The sequence below is a fragment of the Bombus vancouverensis genome, chromosome 6 (genome assembly GCF_051014615.1).
Source record: "Bombus vancouverensis nearcticus chromosome 6, iyBomVanc1_principal, whole genome shotgun sequence".
NCBI lineage: Eukaryota > Metazoa > Arthropoda > Insecta > Hymenoptera > Apidae > Bombus > Bombus vancouverensis.
In genome coordinates, this window is record NC_134916.1 from 12,620,111 (window position 1) to 12,639,540 (window position 19,430).

Genomic DNA, 19,430 nt, shown 5'->3' on the forward strand with positions numbered 1-19,430 from the left:
GTAGAAAGTCTGGCGAAAAAGATCTCCAGTGATAACATTCGCGCATGCAAATTCTGTTCCGCCTTTCTTTATCGTTTTTTCTGTTTTCCTTCATTCGCATCCGTGTATAGGTGATGGAAGGCTGTTTTTTAACTGTACGGATTATCAACAGAGAAAACGAACAGCAAGATATAATATCGTTGTAATGAGATACGATGGCTGAAGCAACGTTTCAATCGTTTACGGTGCCCGAAAACATATGAATTTTAATTTCAGAAAAATTAGCATGTAAAGTATGTCCGTCGCATTGCGTGATGCAGTACGACGGGAGAAACATGGCTGCGGCGTATCTTCCTTCTTTTTTTTTTTTTTTTTTTTTTGTCGACTTTGACTCGCGCGTTTTTTTTACTCGTATTGTTCATTAAAATCCATCAGGTTCCATTAATATTCATCAGCCGGTGCGGTATACTCGTAACACTAGCGTTAGTTTACGTTGCTTAACCTCCGCTGTTATTCACATTCGTCGTTCATGGTAACAAACTATTTTGCTGTGCCTTTGGTGCTAGATTCTCATTAAACATCGAAAACCCACGGCTGACATAAACGAGAAAATTTCGCGCGCAAACTTGTCCTGTGCCAGCTTCGTGTAACGTTTTAAGAGATTATTTAGACATCATGTTGCGAGATAAACTTTGCTAATATAAAGTATCCGCTTTAGATTAGCATCATGGTTAATGTAGTAATATTTATGTAACCTACTTATTCGGTAATACGACACAAGAAATTCCGAAGCAATTAGTTATCTCGAGCAACGAATAAATTAAACATTAAACAACACCATCTCTGAGTTTACGTTTCCTTTGCAAATTTTTCATAAGTATTATCTTCGGCCAGGTTACGAAGACGCATAAGCTACATCCAAAGGAGAATTTTCAGATGCTTTTATTCAAGAACGAAGGTGGATTGTTGTTCAAAAGATATTAACGACGAACGGAAATGGTAACTGGGCTGTGAATTTTTATTGGAAATTTCAATTTCTTGTCAATTTGATAAACCGTGTTTTCCTTAGTAACCTCGAAATATTGACCCTCGAGGGCCTGAAGATGCAAATATAGTCACATAATACGCAAAGCAATATAAAATATTCAAAGTAGAATACTTGTTATAACATTTAATAAATATCGCAATTTGCATCTCTTCTTTTTTAATCATATTCGTAAAAATGTGATGTTGCATAATAATTCGTTGTCTAATGATAACGAACATCTGTATAAAATTTCTCAAACGTAATCGTACTGGTTCGATCATACAAAATTCCTGGTGGAACGTCGCGTTAGACAATGACGACGAAAAATGGCCCATCAAGTTACGGGGCTGTTAATTGGTCACGAGGACGAAACAATGCAGCGCGGTGGTAGCGAGACTGGAACGCGAGGCTTTTGTCCTCGTGAGAATTCCTCGCACTTCTTCTGCCTCTCTAGAGGAAGGTTGGTCATTTTTTTCGCCGGCTTTCTGCTTCTGTCCGCGACTAAAAAGCGCCACCGCGTTCCATCGCGTATTATATTACTGAATGGGCGCCGCATCTACTTCAGCCTGATTTCACGACCCATTTTCTCGGTTTGCCTGCGGTGTTTCTCGCCACCATCTCGACGACGGTTTTCGTCCACGGTATTTCTCGTTTAAGCGATTCGCGGAAATACTTTAGAAGAGGATGAACATGCACTATGCATGCGGTAGACGAGAATTGTTGAGACAACGAGGAGATGATTTTAAACGAGCAAACTTACCTTCTCGCTCTGTGTGTCGAGAGCAGATGTAGCCTCGTCCAGAAGTAGAATTCGAGGATTCCTGACCAAGGCACGCGCGATCGCGATACGTTGCTTCTGTCCTCCGGAGAGCTGTGTTCCCTTAGAACCTAACCTAGTGTCGTATCCCTGTAACCAAGATCGAATAACGTGTTGTTGCATTGTTTAATATGCAACTTTCTATCGAAACGATTCAAATTTCCATTGGAATTATTTTGTGTTACGTTGCATAATGTAAAAGTTTCGTTAATTAGTTGGTGTTATCGCGATCGCGTGATTCGAGAAAGTATTGACGTTTCAGTTATATGGAGAACTTTCGTGAATGTGTTACGCGTGTTATACAAAACTTTTAGAAACTTCATTAACGCTGTAATGAGACACGTTTATTGTCGCCTTGGTAAAGTTTGAAACAAACCCGAAAATGTACACGCGAGTTAGAAACGATAGTTTGCAAACACAGGATTCGCGTTCAAGTCTCGCTGGATACTAAGGCTTATTAATTAATACAATGAATATTATACTATTTTTGTGGGTTATATATTTCCAATATATATGTTGTAAGTTTCTTTCTTTATATATATTTTCATATTCGTTTCAAACTCGACCAACATAATTATAATAGCTACGATGTTTCATCAAAGTACTAACGAAACTTCAACATATAATATATTTAGAAAATAGGACTAGAAGAGGTGAGAAAAGGAGGGACGTAGATAGAAACAGGAGAGATAGAAACTACAGAAACATAGTCAAAGAAAAATTACCAAAGTACTTAGAAGGGAGGATGAAGTGGAAGGACAGAGGAATACTGACAAGATTCAGATGCGGAAACGAGACCAAAGCAAGGGAATACTGGAAAAAAAGAGGGGGGAAAAGATGCAGAGGGAAAGAAGAAGACCTAGGACATGTAATAGAAGAATGTGAAATAACGGGAGGACCAAAGGACATAGGAAAAACGCTAAACGAGACTGGAGAAGGTTTAGCAGAGCTGAAAGCAATAATAGAGAAGAGAAGGGCAAACGACAAGAAGGAGGCTAAAGACCAAAGTTGCAATAGTTTTTAGTCATTAGTTGCTAATTTATAGTTCCTAATTTTTAGTTTTTAGAGGTAGAATAAGTAAAGTGCAATAGAATAGGGTGGAAAAGAGGAGAGGTAGACATATAAGAAGAGAAATAGACATAAGAGATGTAAAACCGAAAGTTCGTCCAAAGTCGAAATTCACGGACGAAGCAATAATAAATAAATAATAAATAATAATATTTATAAAATACATTCATTGTAAATCCTCAAATCGCTGTACGTAAAAATATATTTCCTTTGGTAAACGATCAACTAAGACCTTAATCCACGGCCAATGAACGAAGCACTACTGTGTTTGTCTTCTCTGAACAGCTAAGCTCCGAGAATACCAATATCAAACAAGAATTGTGCTACTCACTAATGGTAGAGAGCTGACAAAGCTATGTATGTTGGACTTCTTAGCGGCTTCTATGATTTCCTCCATCGTTACAGTTCGGGAGTTGTCCCCATAAGCAATATTCTGTGCGATCGTTTTATCGAAAAGTACTGGTTCTTGACCGACCACACCAAGCTGAGATCTCAGATTGCGCAACGAAACCGACGAGATGTCACGCCTGTCCATTGTCACGGTACCAGAAATCGGATCGTACAATCGTTGCAACAATTGGATGCAGGTGGATTTGCCACAACCACTTTGGCCTACCAGGGCGACCATCTGGCCCGGTTTCACGATTAGATTCAAGCCTTGTAAAATTTGCATCTCAGGCCTTGTCGGATAATGGAACTCGACTTTCGAAAATTGAATCAAGCCGTCCGCTTTCTGAAATTATACAAATTTCTGATTCTAGATAGGTCTTTTACTCCAATCGAATGTAAAGTGAAAAAAAAAATGAAAATTCTTGAAAGATAATAACTGTTTCAAAAGCCTGTCTCGCCTCTCAATTATACTGCACTTTTAAAAATAAAGTTTCCAAACTTTTCTTTATCTAATTCTATTACGCGATATCCGATATGATAAACTGCTTTTTCAATGTTTAACCAGTGATGTATTTACGTTGACACGGTTCTATTAAATAAAGTTATAGCGTGAAAGAATATGCGTTTTATGTTAAAACTGGAAAACATGAAACGAGGTTCCTATCTCCAGTCGAATCTCGTACACTTTCGCCACGTGCGATCAAATGAGAAAATGAAATTATGCATGCAAAATGTCTATGTAAATATCGAAATTTAAATCTAAATCTAAACGTTATTCATAAATTCGAATATCGCTATATTAATTCGTTGGATTACGTTTGTATCAGATAGAAACAAGAAAACGGATTCAACCGAATGCATTATAAATATTTGCTAATCAATCGAATTATACGTGGCAGTCGCTTGAGTAGGATAAATCCGAAACATCGTATCGTTTATTTCGTATCGCTTCATTAAACGGTTTGGAATTCTAGAGGGATAATCGCAACCCCAATCAAACAGAGTTTCCCGTTTTGAGTGTAATTAACGTGCATAGCCGGAGGCGTTGCTGTCGGTACGTCATAAATTCGTCGCTTTGCTAAACAGCCGTAATGAAACCTGTCGAAACGAGACATTTGGCCAGCTTTGCCAATCTTTCTCTATACTTTACACGTTGTGTTTACTTTCTTCCTGATAAACTCGCAAAGTAATTGAACTACGTTGTTTCAACCACAGCGATATAATTGATCAAACACCTTATTACTCAATACATCCAACAACGCAACATTAACTACGATAAGATAAAGCTTCCTATTTATAATCTCTTATCAATATCGCGCAATCGGAGTTATAAGCTGACTTATAAATCGTGCACTCACCCAATCCAGATCTTTGTCTTCCGAACCCGGTGGCGAGGTGATCTCCGGAACTCTGTCTAGAAGCTTGAATATCCTTCCGGCCGAAATTTTCGCGGTATTAAAATTAGGAGCGAAGGCAAGGGCTTGTCCCAACATCCAGGATCCAAAGATCAACGCTTCCGACACTTTGATCACGTTCTCGTACCTCAAACCTTCGGTAGCCACCAAAGCACCACCATAATAGAGACTCAAGGCATAACCGAAGAATGGTATGGTCTGACCGCACGAGAATACCAATCCCCTCAGTCTATTTCTAATTCTTGTCGCTTTAGCCACGAGATCCAGTTCCACACAATAACGCTGCAAGAAGGCTTCCTCTTTCCCAAGACTGGCTACAGTTCGAATGTTCGAGATTGCCTCTATGGCGATTCTCGTCGCGGCCTCCATCTTCTTCTTTTCTTGCAGACCTTGGCCGCTCATCACTCTCGCCTCGAAGAAGACTGCACCCAGCACCAAAGGTATCGAGACGACGGATACTAACGTCATCTTCCAGGTATAATACATGGATAATCCGATTCCAAGGACTAAGGTCGACAGAGCCTGAAGAATCGCACCGACACGTGTCCCCGTTGCACCCTGAACAGCACCGGCGTCTGTGGATAATCTGGCGCAAAGGGCACCCACGCTATTCGTATCCTCGTCGTACCAGCCCATTTCCTGTCGCAACATCGCGGTGAACGCCATTTTTCTAATCCTCGCGGTCATACGCACACCGGCCAATCCGAACATATACATTTGTAGGAAGGTACCAAGGCCCGTAACAACTCCGACCACTAGGAAGAGAATCGAGAACTTGACACTCTCGTGGCGTACTTCTTCGTCATCCTGAAGACCCAATACAGAGTACACTTCACCGAAGAGAACAGCGAATGCTGGGAACGAGGCGCCCACCATGCCTGCTGCTAAACACCCTGAAACATGGCAATTTTGTTCATTAGTTTCGTTCAGTAGAACTCCTTGAATTGATAAAATTGTACGATTTATGATAGGCGAGGCATCCGATGAAGAGATGGATTATTTTTGTTATTAGGTATCCTGAAGTATTGAAATGTAATTTCTCTTGATAAATGTGTTAGGATTGCAGAAGCTATAGAAGTTAAAAGGATTTTATCAATCCATGGAGAGAGATTGATCGTTTTTATTGTTGGACATCTTGAGATATGGGAATTTCTTCTTCTTTGTCGACTTTGTTGAGATTGGAGAAATTGTATGATGTAGAAAATTTTTGTTAATAGACAGATAGATTGATTGTTTCTCGTGTTAGATACCCTGAAGTATAGAGATTTCTGTTTTTCTGTCGATAAATCTGTAAGAGTTGTATGGCCTAGAAGAATTATATTCATCGGTGGAGAGACTGATCCATTTTCTCGTTGAAGATGTACGAGTGAATGGTTAAATGAATAGTAATCGAGCTAACTATACCGATCAAATTGTAAGGCCATTCCGGTTTATTGAGCCCGAATATCCTCATCATTGGCGCGTCGTACGGCTTCTCGTGTTCCTCCAGTTGATTCTCCGAGCACTCAGATGCGCCGGCTAACGACAACCGATGAGAGTGCATCGACAGAGTGGAGAATTGCCTCTTCAACGGTGGTTTCTGCTTCGGTATGGCTGCGGTGACCGTCTTTGCGGCTGATGCCGTCGCTTTCGCTGGAAATTCAATCAACACGAAAGCGTAACATCATGCCGTCCGATGTTAAGAGAAGAAAAATATTACAGTTTTATTATCTTAAACTCTGGGGCGCTCCCATCGCTCTCAATAATACGTGAAAGTCTATAAAACAAGCTCTTCCTTTTTTTTTTTTTTTTTTGCATTATCTGAAGATCAAGTAACGATATTTAAATTATAAACCAGTCACGATAATATCGCAACGAGACTATACAATTACAACGTTGATACTTTCTTTTTAATTCTTTTTTGGTGAAACTCTAAAAAATGAAAAAAATACTTAGTTACTCGAGCAACAGTAATACGTTATATAATACGTCTATACATTAAAATCCTATTTATACGAATCGTATTTATTCGAACGAAATTTTAGTTGGCGATTAGATAAACTTCTGCTTGTTGAATTTATTTATTTGAACATGAATTCCTATTATATGAACGAGAAGTAACAGATGGTGGGAGAGAACGAATGAACTCTAATTATAGAAACTCTAATCCAGTTATATGAACTTCACCTATACAAACTATTTTGCCCCGAAAATTTCATACATAAAAGCAATTACCTCTAGCAGTGGCACTGGCGTCAGCAGAGACCAATCCGTAATAATGATTTTTCAAGGCGAGCAGTTCCTCGTGCGTACCCTGTTCAACCACCTGACCCTCCTTTATAAACACTATCCTATCAGCATTTGTTATTGTCGACAGCCTGTGAGTGACGACGATCGTTGTTCTACCCTTTGACGCCGCGTCCAAAGCTCTTTGCACAGTGTTTTCGCTATGAACGTCCAGAGCAGACGTAGCTTCATCCAATAAAAGTATAGCCGGTCGTCTAACCAGAGCTCGAGCAATCGCGATCCTTTGTTTCTGTCCACCGGACATTTGCGATCCTCTCTCTCCCACGGGACTATCGTAGGCCTAGAACGAAGACCGTTGATAAAGATTCTTTGATTATTTGACAAGAGTTAATCAATGTGGACATTTTGACAACTTGAAATTTTAATTAACATGTGGAGGATAGATACTTATGTTTAATCAAGAATAAAGATTAATGGATATTTAAATGAAACAAGTTTTAGGTATAACCATGTTCGTTGATAATTATTAGGAGAACACCGTCCGCAAGTAATTTGCCTATTCGATTGCCATACTCGTGGAATTTAATTAACGAAATTACGACGTGACACGTCTACAGTGTGTACGTACCGTGTTGAGATTTAATAAATTTACGAGGTACATCACTTCGCGTACTACAAGTTAAGTCGAGAACAGCAGGAAAATATTTGGTGTTTTATTTAAATACGCATAAAGTACTTAATACGATTCAATAACAAACTACATGCCGTATACTAATTTCTAATTAAATATATGTATATTGTAAATACGTTTACAATTACTTATTTTATGATTTCTCGTGATAGTCTCGTTAGAAGTGAAATTTCAAAATGCTTCATAAAACACGTGGATATAAAAGTTTTCCATGGTGAATTTTAATATATATACACTGAGCAAAGTATTCGAAAATAGATTTTCCTGTGAATAAATAAACAATGTATTTAAAAAAATCACAATGCTAATACCGTGTGTGCCGACGTAGTTTGCGTAACTGTCTAATATATCTGATCTCGTAACCAAAGCTTCCATTCATATAAAACCCAATATTGTTCGTCCATCAACGTGCGTGCAGCAAACGGTGCTCGGTTTTCCCGGGTAAAATTTCACGTGCACGATCGTGCCGCATCGATCCGTAAAATAAACTGCCTGGCCTGCACCATAAACTGGAAAATGTCTGGTCCACTTGTTTCCGCGGATCGTTACGGTTCTAAACGCGTCGCGAGACACAACGGATAAAGGCCAAACACACGCGATACACATTCACGACGGTATATACCGATGGGACCGCGGATGAAACCATCGCGAGCGTCGAATACACCTACCGATAATTCGGTAATAAACGCCTAATCGTTGACGCAGCCGTAATCTGGGATACCGTTATTTGCCCGGGCACGGTTTAACGGGTGTTTTATCGTCTGTTTGCACGCGTGTTTCGCGGCTTGTCGCTCACACCTGAGACTATTGTTAGCGCGTTACAACGAGCCGAATTTGTTGAGGGTCAACATGATCTCGATATGCAATAGAATAACTGATAATAGACATTGTTCGATTCTCATAATTTGTCAAATTATTAGATTGTAATATATGAATTATCTACAATAGAACTACGTTTATCCGCATCTCGTTTATGTAAAGAAATTCAGACCCGAGTTCAGATATACGAACTCCTAAGCGAGCCTCTATTATCCGAACTGAGTATTTCCTAAGAATCACTGGTACATTAGGTTGTCCGAAAAGTTTCTTTCATTTTATGAGGAAATAATAGACGCACAACGTTTTATATTATTTTGTCGAATTACGTACGATCCATTTTGTTCTGTTGAGATAAATACCGCGACATTTTACAGACTTGGTTTCACGTTTGTACGAAGGTGCATTGTTGTAGAAAACACGTTTGCGAAAGAAAGACACTTCCCGGACAACCTAATATTTCGTCCTTACGTAATTTTTCCAGAATATTTACCGTGTAATACGGACATGTGTACATGGTGTAATATTCAGTTACAAGGTAGGAAATATTTAATTTTTAATAAGAATAAAAATCGTAATGAAAAGGTCACTTTTCACCATGGCGAAACCAAAAATCGTGTGATCATGGAAACGAATTAAAGAAGCTCACATAGCCTGACGCCAGTCTCTCGCATCCGAATTTGTAATATTAACTTGTCTGAAAGGTTTCTTTCGTTTCATAAGATGATAATAGATGAACAACAATTTCTATTTTATATTATTTTATTGAATTAGGTATGATCCATTTCGTTATATTTTCATTATTATGTTCGTGCATAATTCAATAAACTAATATAAAACAAAAAACATTGTGCGTCTATTATTTCTTTATAGAACGAAAGAAACTTTTCGGACTACCTAATAAAACAAATGAGGGATAGTTTGTGAGCCTGTGTCATAAAATTATAAAATCGAAATTCTACGAGAAAGGAAAAATTCGCAGTTTCGATCTACGAGAAAGAAGGTTTAGAAGGAGGTTTAGAAATCGAACGTTTCAAATTTGATATTCTTAAGATCAATATAGCATATATGAGGATGATGATGAAACACAACGCACACTTGTATCAATGTTGTTCAGTCCGTACCATTTTTGCATTTACGTCAGTGTGTTTTGCGTTGTTCAAAATTTGCTCGATAAATTGTTCCATTGCGAATAAAAAAGATTACGACAGTCTTCTTGTCGCAGTTTAGTAATTTGCGTAAATGTTTATAAAACTTTCAGAAATATTCAATATTCTAAATCAGACTGTAGAGACACTGATAAGATATTGAAATTTAAAAAATGGAAAATTCAACCGCAATGGCCATTAAGAAAACGTGCCCTTCCTTATCTCCATGATTAGAATCATCACGACTGCGATGATCAACGAGATAGAAGAGATGGACGAGAGGATACGCAAGGACGAGATTAAAATTCCAAGCGAATTCACGGTTCCTGGACATGATTTTAATTAGACGACTCTTTGTGCCTGGATCCTAGAGATCCATCGGCACGGAAAGAGTACCACATACCAAGAGCAAGAAAATCTTTCGACATAGGTCTATACTATGTGAACGTAACTCCGCACGCCTAGAGGTTCGAGCGACTGGTTGTTGAAAAGTGACCGAATCAATCGGTTCTCCGTCTGTCACGAACCACGAAAAGGGAAACTGAAATTCCGTTGGACCAGAGAAAACGGCAACGGAATGGAAGAATAGGTACGAAGCTACTCACCTCGGGCAGTTTGCTGATGAAGTCGTGAGCGTTCGCTTCCTTCGCGGCTTTGATCATCTGCTCCTCGGTAATGCTGTCATTTCCGTACCGGATATTCTCCCGTATCGTTGTGTCAAAGAGCACCGGTTCCTGGCCGACCACGCCTATGTGCGAACGGAGCCATTGAACGTTCAACTTCGCCACGTCCACACCGTCCAGTAAAACCTGTTCGAACAGAGAGATCGACGCGTGATCGTTGTGAGAATTGTCTTTGACATTGACCAATGGTGGTCCAGGAGGAACAGGACCACGACGATGCGATGCGAAGAGAAAGATAAGGGCGATCGTTCAACGTCGTTGTCGGCCGTTTTCCTCGGATGGGCGAATTTTAGGCGAAAGCCCCTTTTATCGGCTACGGCGCAACAATGCTATGGAAAATGTAAGTGGAAGGGAAAAGGAGTTCAAGAGCCAGCTCGAAAACATTATGCCAAATATACGGCGTAATATTTTTGGCAGGAGAAACTGCGACGGATGCAGAAACACGAGAAAATTTTACTAGTGAGAGAACTCAGCCGCCGCGAGAAACGCTTCAAACTTGTTCCCTAAAATTCCCATCGCCGCGTTCGCGAATACAGATGTAATAATGGAATATATTCACGGTCGGGATATTGTTAACTCGGAACGCACTTAACAAATTCACCCTCGCGAGTCACGCTTGCCTGGATACCGTGGAATTTAATCGAGTTGGAATTCGATGCTACGAAACGGGAATGTTTCTGTATTTTATTCCGAGCGTCTCGTGAAATCTTCATGCGAGATAAAAATTTCGATCGTCTTATTGGCATAGGAAAAGTTCTATCGTTTTGAACAATAATTCTAGCAAGAACGAACGATAATGCTCTTCTGAACGATATACGCGAAAACCGTAATTGCGCGTACATCGAGCTCTCGACGCTCACCATTGTGACTTTGACCGAGAGAAAAACTTCATCGGGTTAATCAGCGAACTCATCGCTTAACCGTGCTCGTTGCGCAACGTCTGCATAAAAATATCGCCAGTTTCTACATTTTAATAAACTACTCCCGTTCCCTCGGTAAACAAACAAATTGAGGAGACGAGTCTACGATTCTCGTGGGATGGAAAATTCATGGCTACCGACCGTGGACATAAAATTACTCTGGGAAACTAAATTATACGGATTAATACGAATAATAAAAATACGAATTATTATTATTATTATTTAATTAACGCGACAGCGAAAGTACCAGCTCGTTACAGTTTTCTAAATTAACAAGGGGAAATCTGATACGAGATATCATTAACGGAAGGCGCCAGCGCAACGGTTCCTATCTCAGCAGCCCCGCGATATAATTTTTTAATCGCAATTATAAAAATTTAATATGCAGTTTTTTTATTCTTTAGTTCTTTTCTTCGTCTCTTACTTTTTTCTTTTTTTTTTTTTTATCAGCTGTGTAATAAGCACGTTTCGCAGTTCTCCAATTTTCACTGACGCTACGCTTCTTCAATATCGTTCCCGTTTCAACACACACAAATGGAATGTTTCAAGGAAATCTTGAACACAGAATTGAAACGTACAAATTACGCGTATCAATTATATATTCCTTAAATTTGAGCGTCCTTTAAACAATAAAAAAGTTTAACTCAAAGTAAAATGAAGAGAGAAATGCGAACGATCTAATCGCACGATCTAAACCGTTGTTTGATCCAGCGATTCTCTACCTCCGTTTTGCTTCTCGCGCAAACACAAATTTTTCTTTTTACTTGCCTGTCCCTTATGAGGATCGTAGAGACGTTGGATGAGCTGCAGACAAGTAGACTTGCCACAGCCGGACCCGCCGACGAGTGCCACGGTCTCGCCCCGATTGATCTTCAGATTCAAACCTTGCAACACCTTCACGTCCTTTCTAGCGGGATACTGGAAGTGTACGTTCTTGAACTCGATCTCACCATTGACGGATGGAAGCTTCTGACCATCCTTGCTCAAGCTATCGATCGTTGGCACGCGATCAAGCACTTGGAAAATCGCCGCGGCTGAACCACGCGCCACCGCGAACGCTTCGAGATGCGGCGATGTCAGACCCATGTTCTGAGCGCCAGCTAGCACACCGAAGAACACGATCACCAACACTGCTGGTGTATACTCCTTCACATCTTTTGGCCTGTCCTCCAGGATCAGCTGAACTCCGTACCTGGCGAACGATAATCGTCAATTTAACATGCGTTCTAATTTTCATCTCGAGAACTTGTCGTGATTTATTGCAGTCGTTCGAGATCTCTTCTTCCTTTTGACAATGAAAGATCACATAGTGTACAAAGATAGAAGGATGACCAGTGAGGTAGCACAGAAACGAAAGGTATCTAATTTCGATGCTCTCAAAGTTACCATTGTTTAACTTTGGCAATGCATCTCGGCACGACGACAGAATAGATCGCGTTGCTACAGTGTTTGTGTTATGTTAATGGTTAAAGCTGTTTACATACACCGAAACATGTTACGATACATGCAGCGACTACGAGGTTTCATAGTGCTAGTTGCAATATACGTAAACTTGTATCAGCGTTATTATCTAGTTACGGTTTGCATCGACTCAGACGGGATCAGTGTACCATCTGATCGTATACCACATGTCTAGTCGTATGTAAACGGCTTAAAACTCTTAATCTATTCCCATCCGATTACTTTGATATTCGCATCTCTCACTCTTGGGCTACGGTTACTCTGCGAGTGTGTCTTTCGACGATCTAACTTTTTGACGAATATATCACACGCATTTCGTTCTTCAGATGTTTCCTCGGAACACTTCCCTTTTCCATCGCGCGATCCTATATGATTCGATTTAAGATATAACAATAATAGAAATTCGTGTGCCCCATCCTACGATCGTGCGAGGGAAAATTTGATTTATTCTAACCAAACCTGTGTTCCTTCCCTTAGCCACCATTACGCGCAAACTTTTTCCCTACACTGTACGTAACTCGTCCATTTTCGAAAAGAGGAAACAACAGAAAAAGGAAGAGTTCCAAGGGAAGATCGTTTTATATCGAATTAGAGTAGCCAAGACCGCCACTTTCCATGGCAAACAAAGGAACACCCCTGTCTGATGCTTCCCTTTTAAAGCAAACAACTTTTACTTGAAACACCTCTGACACAATGCGGAAATTACATGGCTGACCCGTTTCTACCCTTCTCGTGCCTGTTTACCCGCGTCAGAAGCGTTTATTCTGAAAATACTCGTATTTCTTTCATCTATGCTATAGTACGCAAACGCATATCCCAAAAAGCGTACAAATATTTTCACACAATCTTAATATAGACATACCAAAACGCTATTGCGTAGCTGATGTATATGATGAACCACATCACGCCACCACCAACTCCGGACCACATTCCACGTCTTATTCCGGTTCTCTCGGCTGGTACTAGTTTCTCAGCGTATCTCTCCACTTCCTTTTCCTCTCCATTGAAGGCGATCACGGTCCTGATGGCGCCTAATACTTCCTCGGCCACTCTACCGGCTTGCCCATAAGCGTTCAACTCCTGAGCTGTTAAGGAGCTCTGAACTTTCGCTACTACGGCAGTGGCTATGACGATGATTGGTGCGCAACTTAGTACCACCAGCGTTAATTTCCAGCCGTATACGAACGATATGATGATGGAGGAGATAAAGGAGACCGTGAGGTACGTGAACACGCCCAGTTTTTCTCCTATGCCTTCCTTCATCTTGTCCAAGTCTCTGCAACGTCATGACAACTTTTGGTTACATTCGTTAATCCATAAAATGCTTAATATTAATATCTGGTAATATCTCGTACCAAGAAGTGAATTATCAATTATATCGAAAAGTAGGTTTCTATCAAAGCACGTTTACTAAATTTTGTGTGGACAATTTGGTGTTCGGGTACCGGGTTACCCATCAACCGTGAATATTTTGATTGTCCGCGCAAATGCTGCAAAATTAAATTAACGAGACGGCACACAATAAAAATAAAACTGGACTTTGACATATGATCTTCAATTTAAATTTCTCTGGGATGAATTTTCACCCGATTAAGTATTCGGGTCGTGAATAAATTTGTGGAAAATTCTTTCTTCGTCGGCACGTTTGCCAGGCTTCTCGTCGTTGTACAAGGTGACCACCACCGTAATTAGATACGTTCGTATAGTTTGGTGTCGGTTCTATCCAAAGTACCTGACGAAAATAACACGGAACCGCGGGCAACCATTCAGAATGAATTAATTAGAGTTTGCCTTATCTTCGACGATGCAAAGGTCACCTTGCAAAAGCTCGGGGAGTTCAGTTTCAACGAATATTCAATTTAGCTTCTCGCTTATATCGCGCGACCATATTATCCGCAGTTCCATTATCTCCTCTAATACGATTAAAGAAAACAAGCTGTCAAATAGCGATCGGAAAGCAAACTAAAAATAAAATCTAACGGTGTATACGTTTTAGCACGATATAAAGAAATGATTCCTCAAACCGTATATATAAATGTCAAGGAGAAGTGTCACTGTGTTCGTGGCATTTATATTTAACGTTGTTCATCCTGCTTCGCGTTCTAGAATATTCGTGAAAATGTTGCGGCGCCACGTTAAGACATTTCCGGGTGATTACACAGCATTTACGGTACAATAACACATACTCGCGAATGTCGTGTAATCACCTTCAACTAAAATCAATATTGTCTCAAATTATGCGAACTTTATTATAATTCCGTCTTACAGTCATACAACGTGAAATAACGTTTTCAAACTGATAACGGCAATATGTAGCGGGAAGTTGCGACACGAGAAACATTTTTACAAAATATGATTTTTATTCCTAACGATGATAGGAAGAAACGAACGAGAACAAGTTGACGCAACTGCGACGAATGTATACGAAATGATTTACGATGATACAATGGATTACGAAAGTATTTGAACGCGTATGATAGACAATTTTTACGTATACATTGCACGTGTTATATAAAACATTTTGGAATTTCATCAGCATTGTAACGTGACATCACTTGTCGTGAGTATATTGATAAAGCTGGAAACCTACCTATATGAAAATGTACACAGCATTATTATTTTTTTGTCAGATATCAAACTGTGCCAATATCTACCGATCGATTCTCATTGCCGTGCTAACTAATGAAATTTCAGAACGTTTTGTACGATACAAACAATATATTCACGAAAGGCTCCAATAAACGTTCGAATACTTTCGTCAGTTACTGTACGTAAAACCTGGCGCATCGTTGCACTCGATATGACAAAGAAAATACAGAAATCCGTGCCATTCGATGATTGCCATTTAAGACAGGTGTTCAGTCGAGTTTACGTAATAGTCGTTATAAATGCGGACTATGAGCCAAATCGTTTTTAATGCCAATGGGTCTTGTAACTACATCGACATATACGCGTATCACAATGCTATATTTACGATGCAACGAGATTTATTGTCTCTGCAACAGTGTAAGGTAGCGTGATTCATTCTGTGTTTCAATCGTCTGCTACAAACCGGAAACGCTACCTGGCGACAAGAAGAAAAATTTAGCCACCGTGCAACGTCGAATTTCTTTCATCGAAATTGCACGCGTGTCTATGCAATTATGCGACTTGCGCCACGGATATACTATTGCGGCGAACATTCTCGTCCCGAAATAAACAGATTGCACAAGGAAATGCTCTAGTGGCGACGCTTTAATTGGTCCGTTATGAATCCATCCTTGACTTTTCGATAATTACGCGGTCTGAAACGCAACCGCAAACAGAGATGGACTTTGTATCGGGTAAGGATTTCGATTCTCACGAGCGACCACCTGTTGATGAGCAGAGATCTCGTTCCCTAAACTTTGCTTCTCGCTTCTCCGTTATACATGATCCGCGCTACGTTTATATCCGCGGAACTGGGAGAAATCGAAACCGCAATGTTCGCTTGAAAGCCGGATCGACGTAAGAAAATATGGCTACTCGAGGCTATACATCTCCGGGATATCCTTTCAACGAGTGAAACGTGTCTATCGTCCGGACAGTTTCCATACGAAAGGAAAGAATAGAATTTTCGAATAAAATGGAATTGATTTGAATTCACAGTTTGAATATTAATTAGCTGTGATTTAAATTTGGATTTTAACGAAACTATTATTTTAAAGTGAATTTTAATGGACACGAAAGTCTGGCTGTTAAATGTATTTCAAGGTTCAATCTGAGATCTTTTGTGTAAAATCTAATTGCCTTCTTTTAACGAGTTATCGATTAACAGCGAAGTATACTTACTCGGTAATTCTACTGGCGAAGTTGGTCGACGTGTTGGTATCGTACCACGTCATATCCTGTCTAAGAACAGCGCGAAGGAACATCTTACGTACTCGAGCGATTTGTCTAGAAGCAGCGACATTTAATAAATCGACCGTGAACACGGCAAAGAAAAATTGGAAGGTAGATAGCGCCGCGGAGGATACACCAAACGCAACCGAGTCGTCGTACAGAGCGCTCATCCTCGCTTCGTATGTTTCATTGGGTCCCCTGCAATCATAATATTTATCTCATAAATACGTTATATTATTCATCGAAAGGAAAGCGTTTTTCTAAATTCTCAATTCGGAGTATCGTTCCGTGGAACAGCATCGACGTGGAAAATTACGGAACTTCGTAGCGATGTACCAAAGTAAACTAGACAGAATAAACTAGGCTATATTCCCCTCGAGCGATCTATTTTCTCGTTAACGTAACGCGTCAGAGGCGAGTCTCGCGTCTCGGTTTCGTGCTAAAAATATGCAATTCAGGTAGTGTAGGCGTGTCTGTCTGAGTACGCCAAGACTTACAAGACCTTTCCTCCTCCGAACCACTTCAATATAAGCGTCGGTGTACTGGATTGATTCTCCGTATTACGATCCACCAGCAATGTGGTGAATTCACCATACTGAATCGTCGAAATAGGGATGCACAGGCCTGTCAAAGTTCCCATGATCAGGCCACCAAGAATCAGCATCAACTCCCCGCATGTTGCAAATCGAAACTGTGAACAGACATAGAGCGATTTTCGTCACTGAGTTTGGTCAAAGCTTTCGCGTACGCCGCGATTAAACTGGAATTCAAAGTTTCGGCGAAGCAGAGAGAACTGAGGGAAAGTGAGAGAAAAAGGGGTAGCACAGGGGAAGCACCGGTGGGCAACAGCCATGGCAACGGACGTATTTTAATTAATTGCGCGCGAGCATCGACGTTATGTTAATTTTCCGAATGATGGGTTCGCCGGGAATTCGCGAGATTCCGGTGGCGTCGACGGAGCAATTTGTCGCCGAACTAGTCGAAAATTTCAGAAACATATTCTCGAGTGATTTAGTGCCGGCAACTTCTGCCTTTCCGGCAGATTTAACCCCGGGGAAAATTAATGCTGGCCTAACGGTGATTAATGGACGGAGATCTGACTAGTTCTAAACAAAAACAAGCCCGATCGATCGACAGAATCGCGCTCGTTAAGTTTGTCAAAGACAAAGGGACTCGATAGCCAAACCGTTCGGCCGCTAGAAGATCGATTTCGTCGTTTGATTCCAAACTAACACGGTGATATTTCAACTGTAACAGGATGTATGTGGAATGTTTGACAAATGTCGGTGACGTTCTCTGCTTTCTTTATATTTTATTTCGTTACTTCTTTTTTTTCTTTTGACCGATGATACTTACGAGTTTGAAATAAGGCACTGGTGGCAAGGATTGTTCCGACGCAACCGGCTTCTCCTCCTCCTTCGTTTGAGGTGGCACGAATTCACTGTGGACACAAAGTAATATTGACTTTTAATAAGAACATCTTTAGATACAATTGCTCGTCGATGTGCTGCCCGTTATCCATTTTTCTGTTCTTTGTAGCAGCACGAGAAAATGATCGGTTATGGAAGAGTACTTCCGGATGCAAGAGAAAAACAATTTTCCCGAGAGAAAAGAAGCTTAAGAATCGGTTACGTTTCTTTCTTCTGCCATAGAAATGCAAAGTTCCGATTGTTTAATTTTCAATCCGGGAATACTCTTACAGGATATACTTGCTACAATTAAGAAATCATCATGAATAAATTTATACGATTTTTCCAGTCTCTAGGGCGATCAGGATATCTCCTAATTAATTCCGTAAGTTCCTACAATCATTTTGACTCCCATATTTACTCCTCCTATATTTCTCTTTCTAATTATTTAACAAAATCTCATTCATCTGTAAAAATCTTATTCGTACATTGGATCGCCATTCTCTTGTAGCATATACTGAGTTTCCTCTTTATCCTTCTTCGCATCTTGGAGCGTGTCTGAAATGAAATATACAAGGTTCCGTACACTGTAGATCCTACAGCAATATTTTCATATGCATCAGCAGGGAAGACTTAAATATACGTTCGTCTCCTGTTTATCCGATCGCGAAACCGGACTTCGAATCCGGTATCGCGTCGACGATTGCACCTCTGCGAATGTTTTCACTGATAAACGCATTATTATCGATGAAAAATCATTTAAGATTTTCTTAATTATCTTCGTTAGATATTTCTCAATTTACTATCGGTCAATGCTAGAACTACCACACCAGTGAAATTGACTGGTTTTGCAATTTTATTTTAAAATTTCTACTTCGTGTTATATTTTTTTCCGCAATGATGTAATGACTTTCGCAACGATAACTAAAAGAATAATATAGTGAATTTTACTTTGTTTTTTATGTATTCAAACTGAAAATAATTTGGTATCAAGGCTACTTATACCAATATCAGTCAAAATGACTGGTACCTGTCGAAGTGTAAAAGGGTTTTGCAATCTGTTTATCGAACCCCAATTAACCAGTTTCCTCGTTTCGTACAACTTCCCACACGTTTTTTAAATTTTTACTGCGTATCATTCAATATGACGATATCAGTCATCAGGAAAATTCCGAATCGATCGCTAGATGCTAACACTAGAAATACCACGCCAGTCAAAACGACTGGTTCTACAATTTCATAAATATGTCAACCCCTATTTAGGGATCATGGTCCCAACTGGATTAATAATACCAAAAATATACTACATAACATGGAATTCCTTCTGTAAGAAAGTAATAAGTCGAAAGAAATAAAAATATTCTATTATCGCATATTTTTTAAATAACCAGTCATTTTGACTGGTTGTGGTAGAAATAGCTTCGTGTTAACTATCGGTAGTTCCAGTGTTAATTGCAAATAAACTCGTATCATCGCAATAATTTCATAGGTTGTTTATACAAATTATTATTTATCCGGA

The 19,430-nt window shown here is 39.9% G+C and overlaps 1 protein-coding gene across 5 annotated transcripts in view; it reads right to left on the reverse strand.

Moving 5' to 3' along the window:
- Window positions 1-19,430, reverse strand: part of Mdr49 (Multi drug resistance 49) — a 74,536-nt gene that overhangs the window by 4,362 nt on the left and 50,744 nt on the right. For 3 of the 5 annotated variants that reach the window (XM_033332080.2, XM_076619673.1, XM_033332082.2), the window contains 12 exons: window positions 18,400-18,469; window positions 17,859-17,943; window positions 17,000-17,193; window positions 16,452-16,700; window positions 13,504-13,917; window positions 11,949-12,372; window positions 10,183-10,386; window positions 6,911-7,262; window positions 6,101-6,328; window positions 4,640-5,589; window positions 3,223-3,624; window positions 1,767-1,913 (listed from right to left, as the gene is read on the reverse strand). In XM_033332080.2, the coding sequence (XP_033187971.1) occupies window positions 1,767-1,913; window positions 3,223-3,624; window positions 4,640-5,589; window positions 6,101-6,328; window positions 6,911-7,262; window positions 10,183-10,386; window positions 11,949-12,372; window positions 13,504-13,917; window positions 16,452-16,700; window positions 17,000-17,193; window positions 17,859-17,943; window positions 18,400-18,469 (3,719 nt within the window). The remainder of the gene's footprint in view (window positions 1-1,766; window positions 1,914-3,222; window positions 3,625-4,639; window positions 5,590-6,100; window positions 6,329-6,910; window positions 7,263-10,182; window positions 10,387-11,948; window positions 12,373-13,503; window positions 13,918-16,451; window positions 16,701-16,999; window positions 17,194-17,858; window positions 17,944-18,399; window positions 18,470-19,430) is intronic. The other 2 variants (XM_033332083.2, XM_033332084.2) reach the window with 1 other exon arrangement.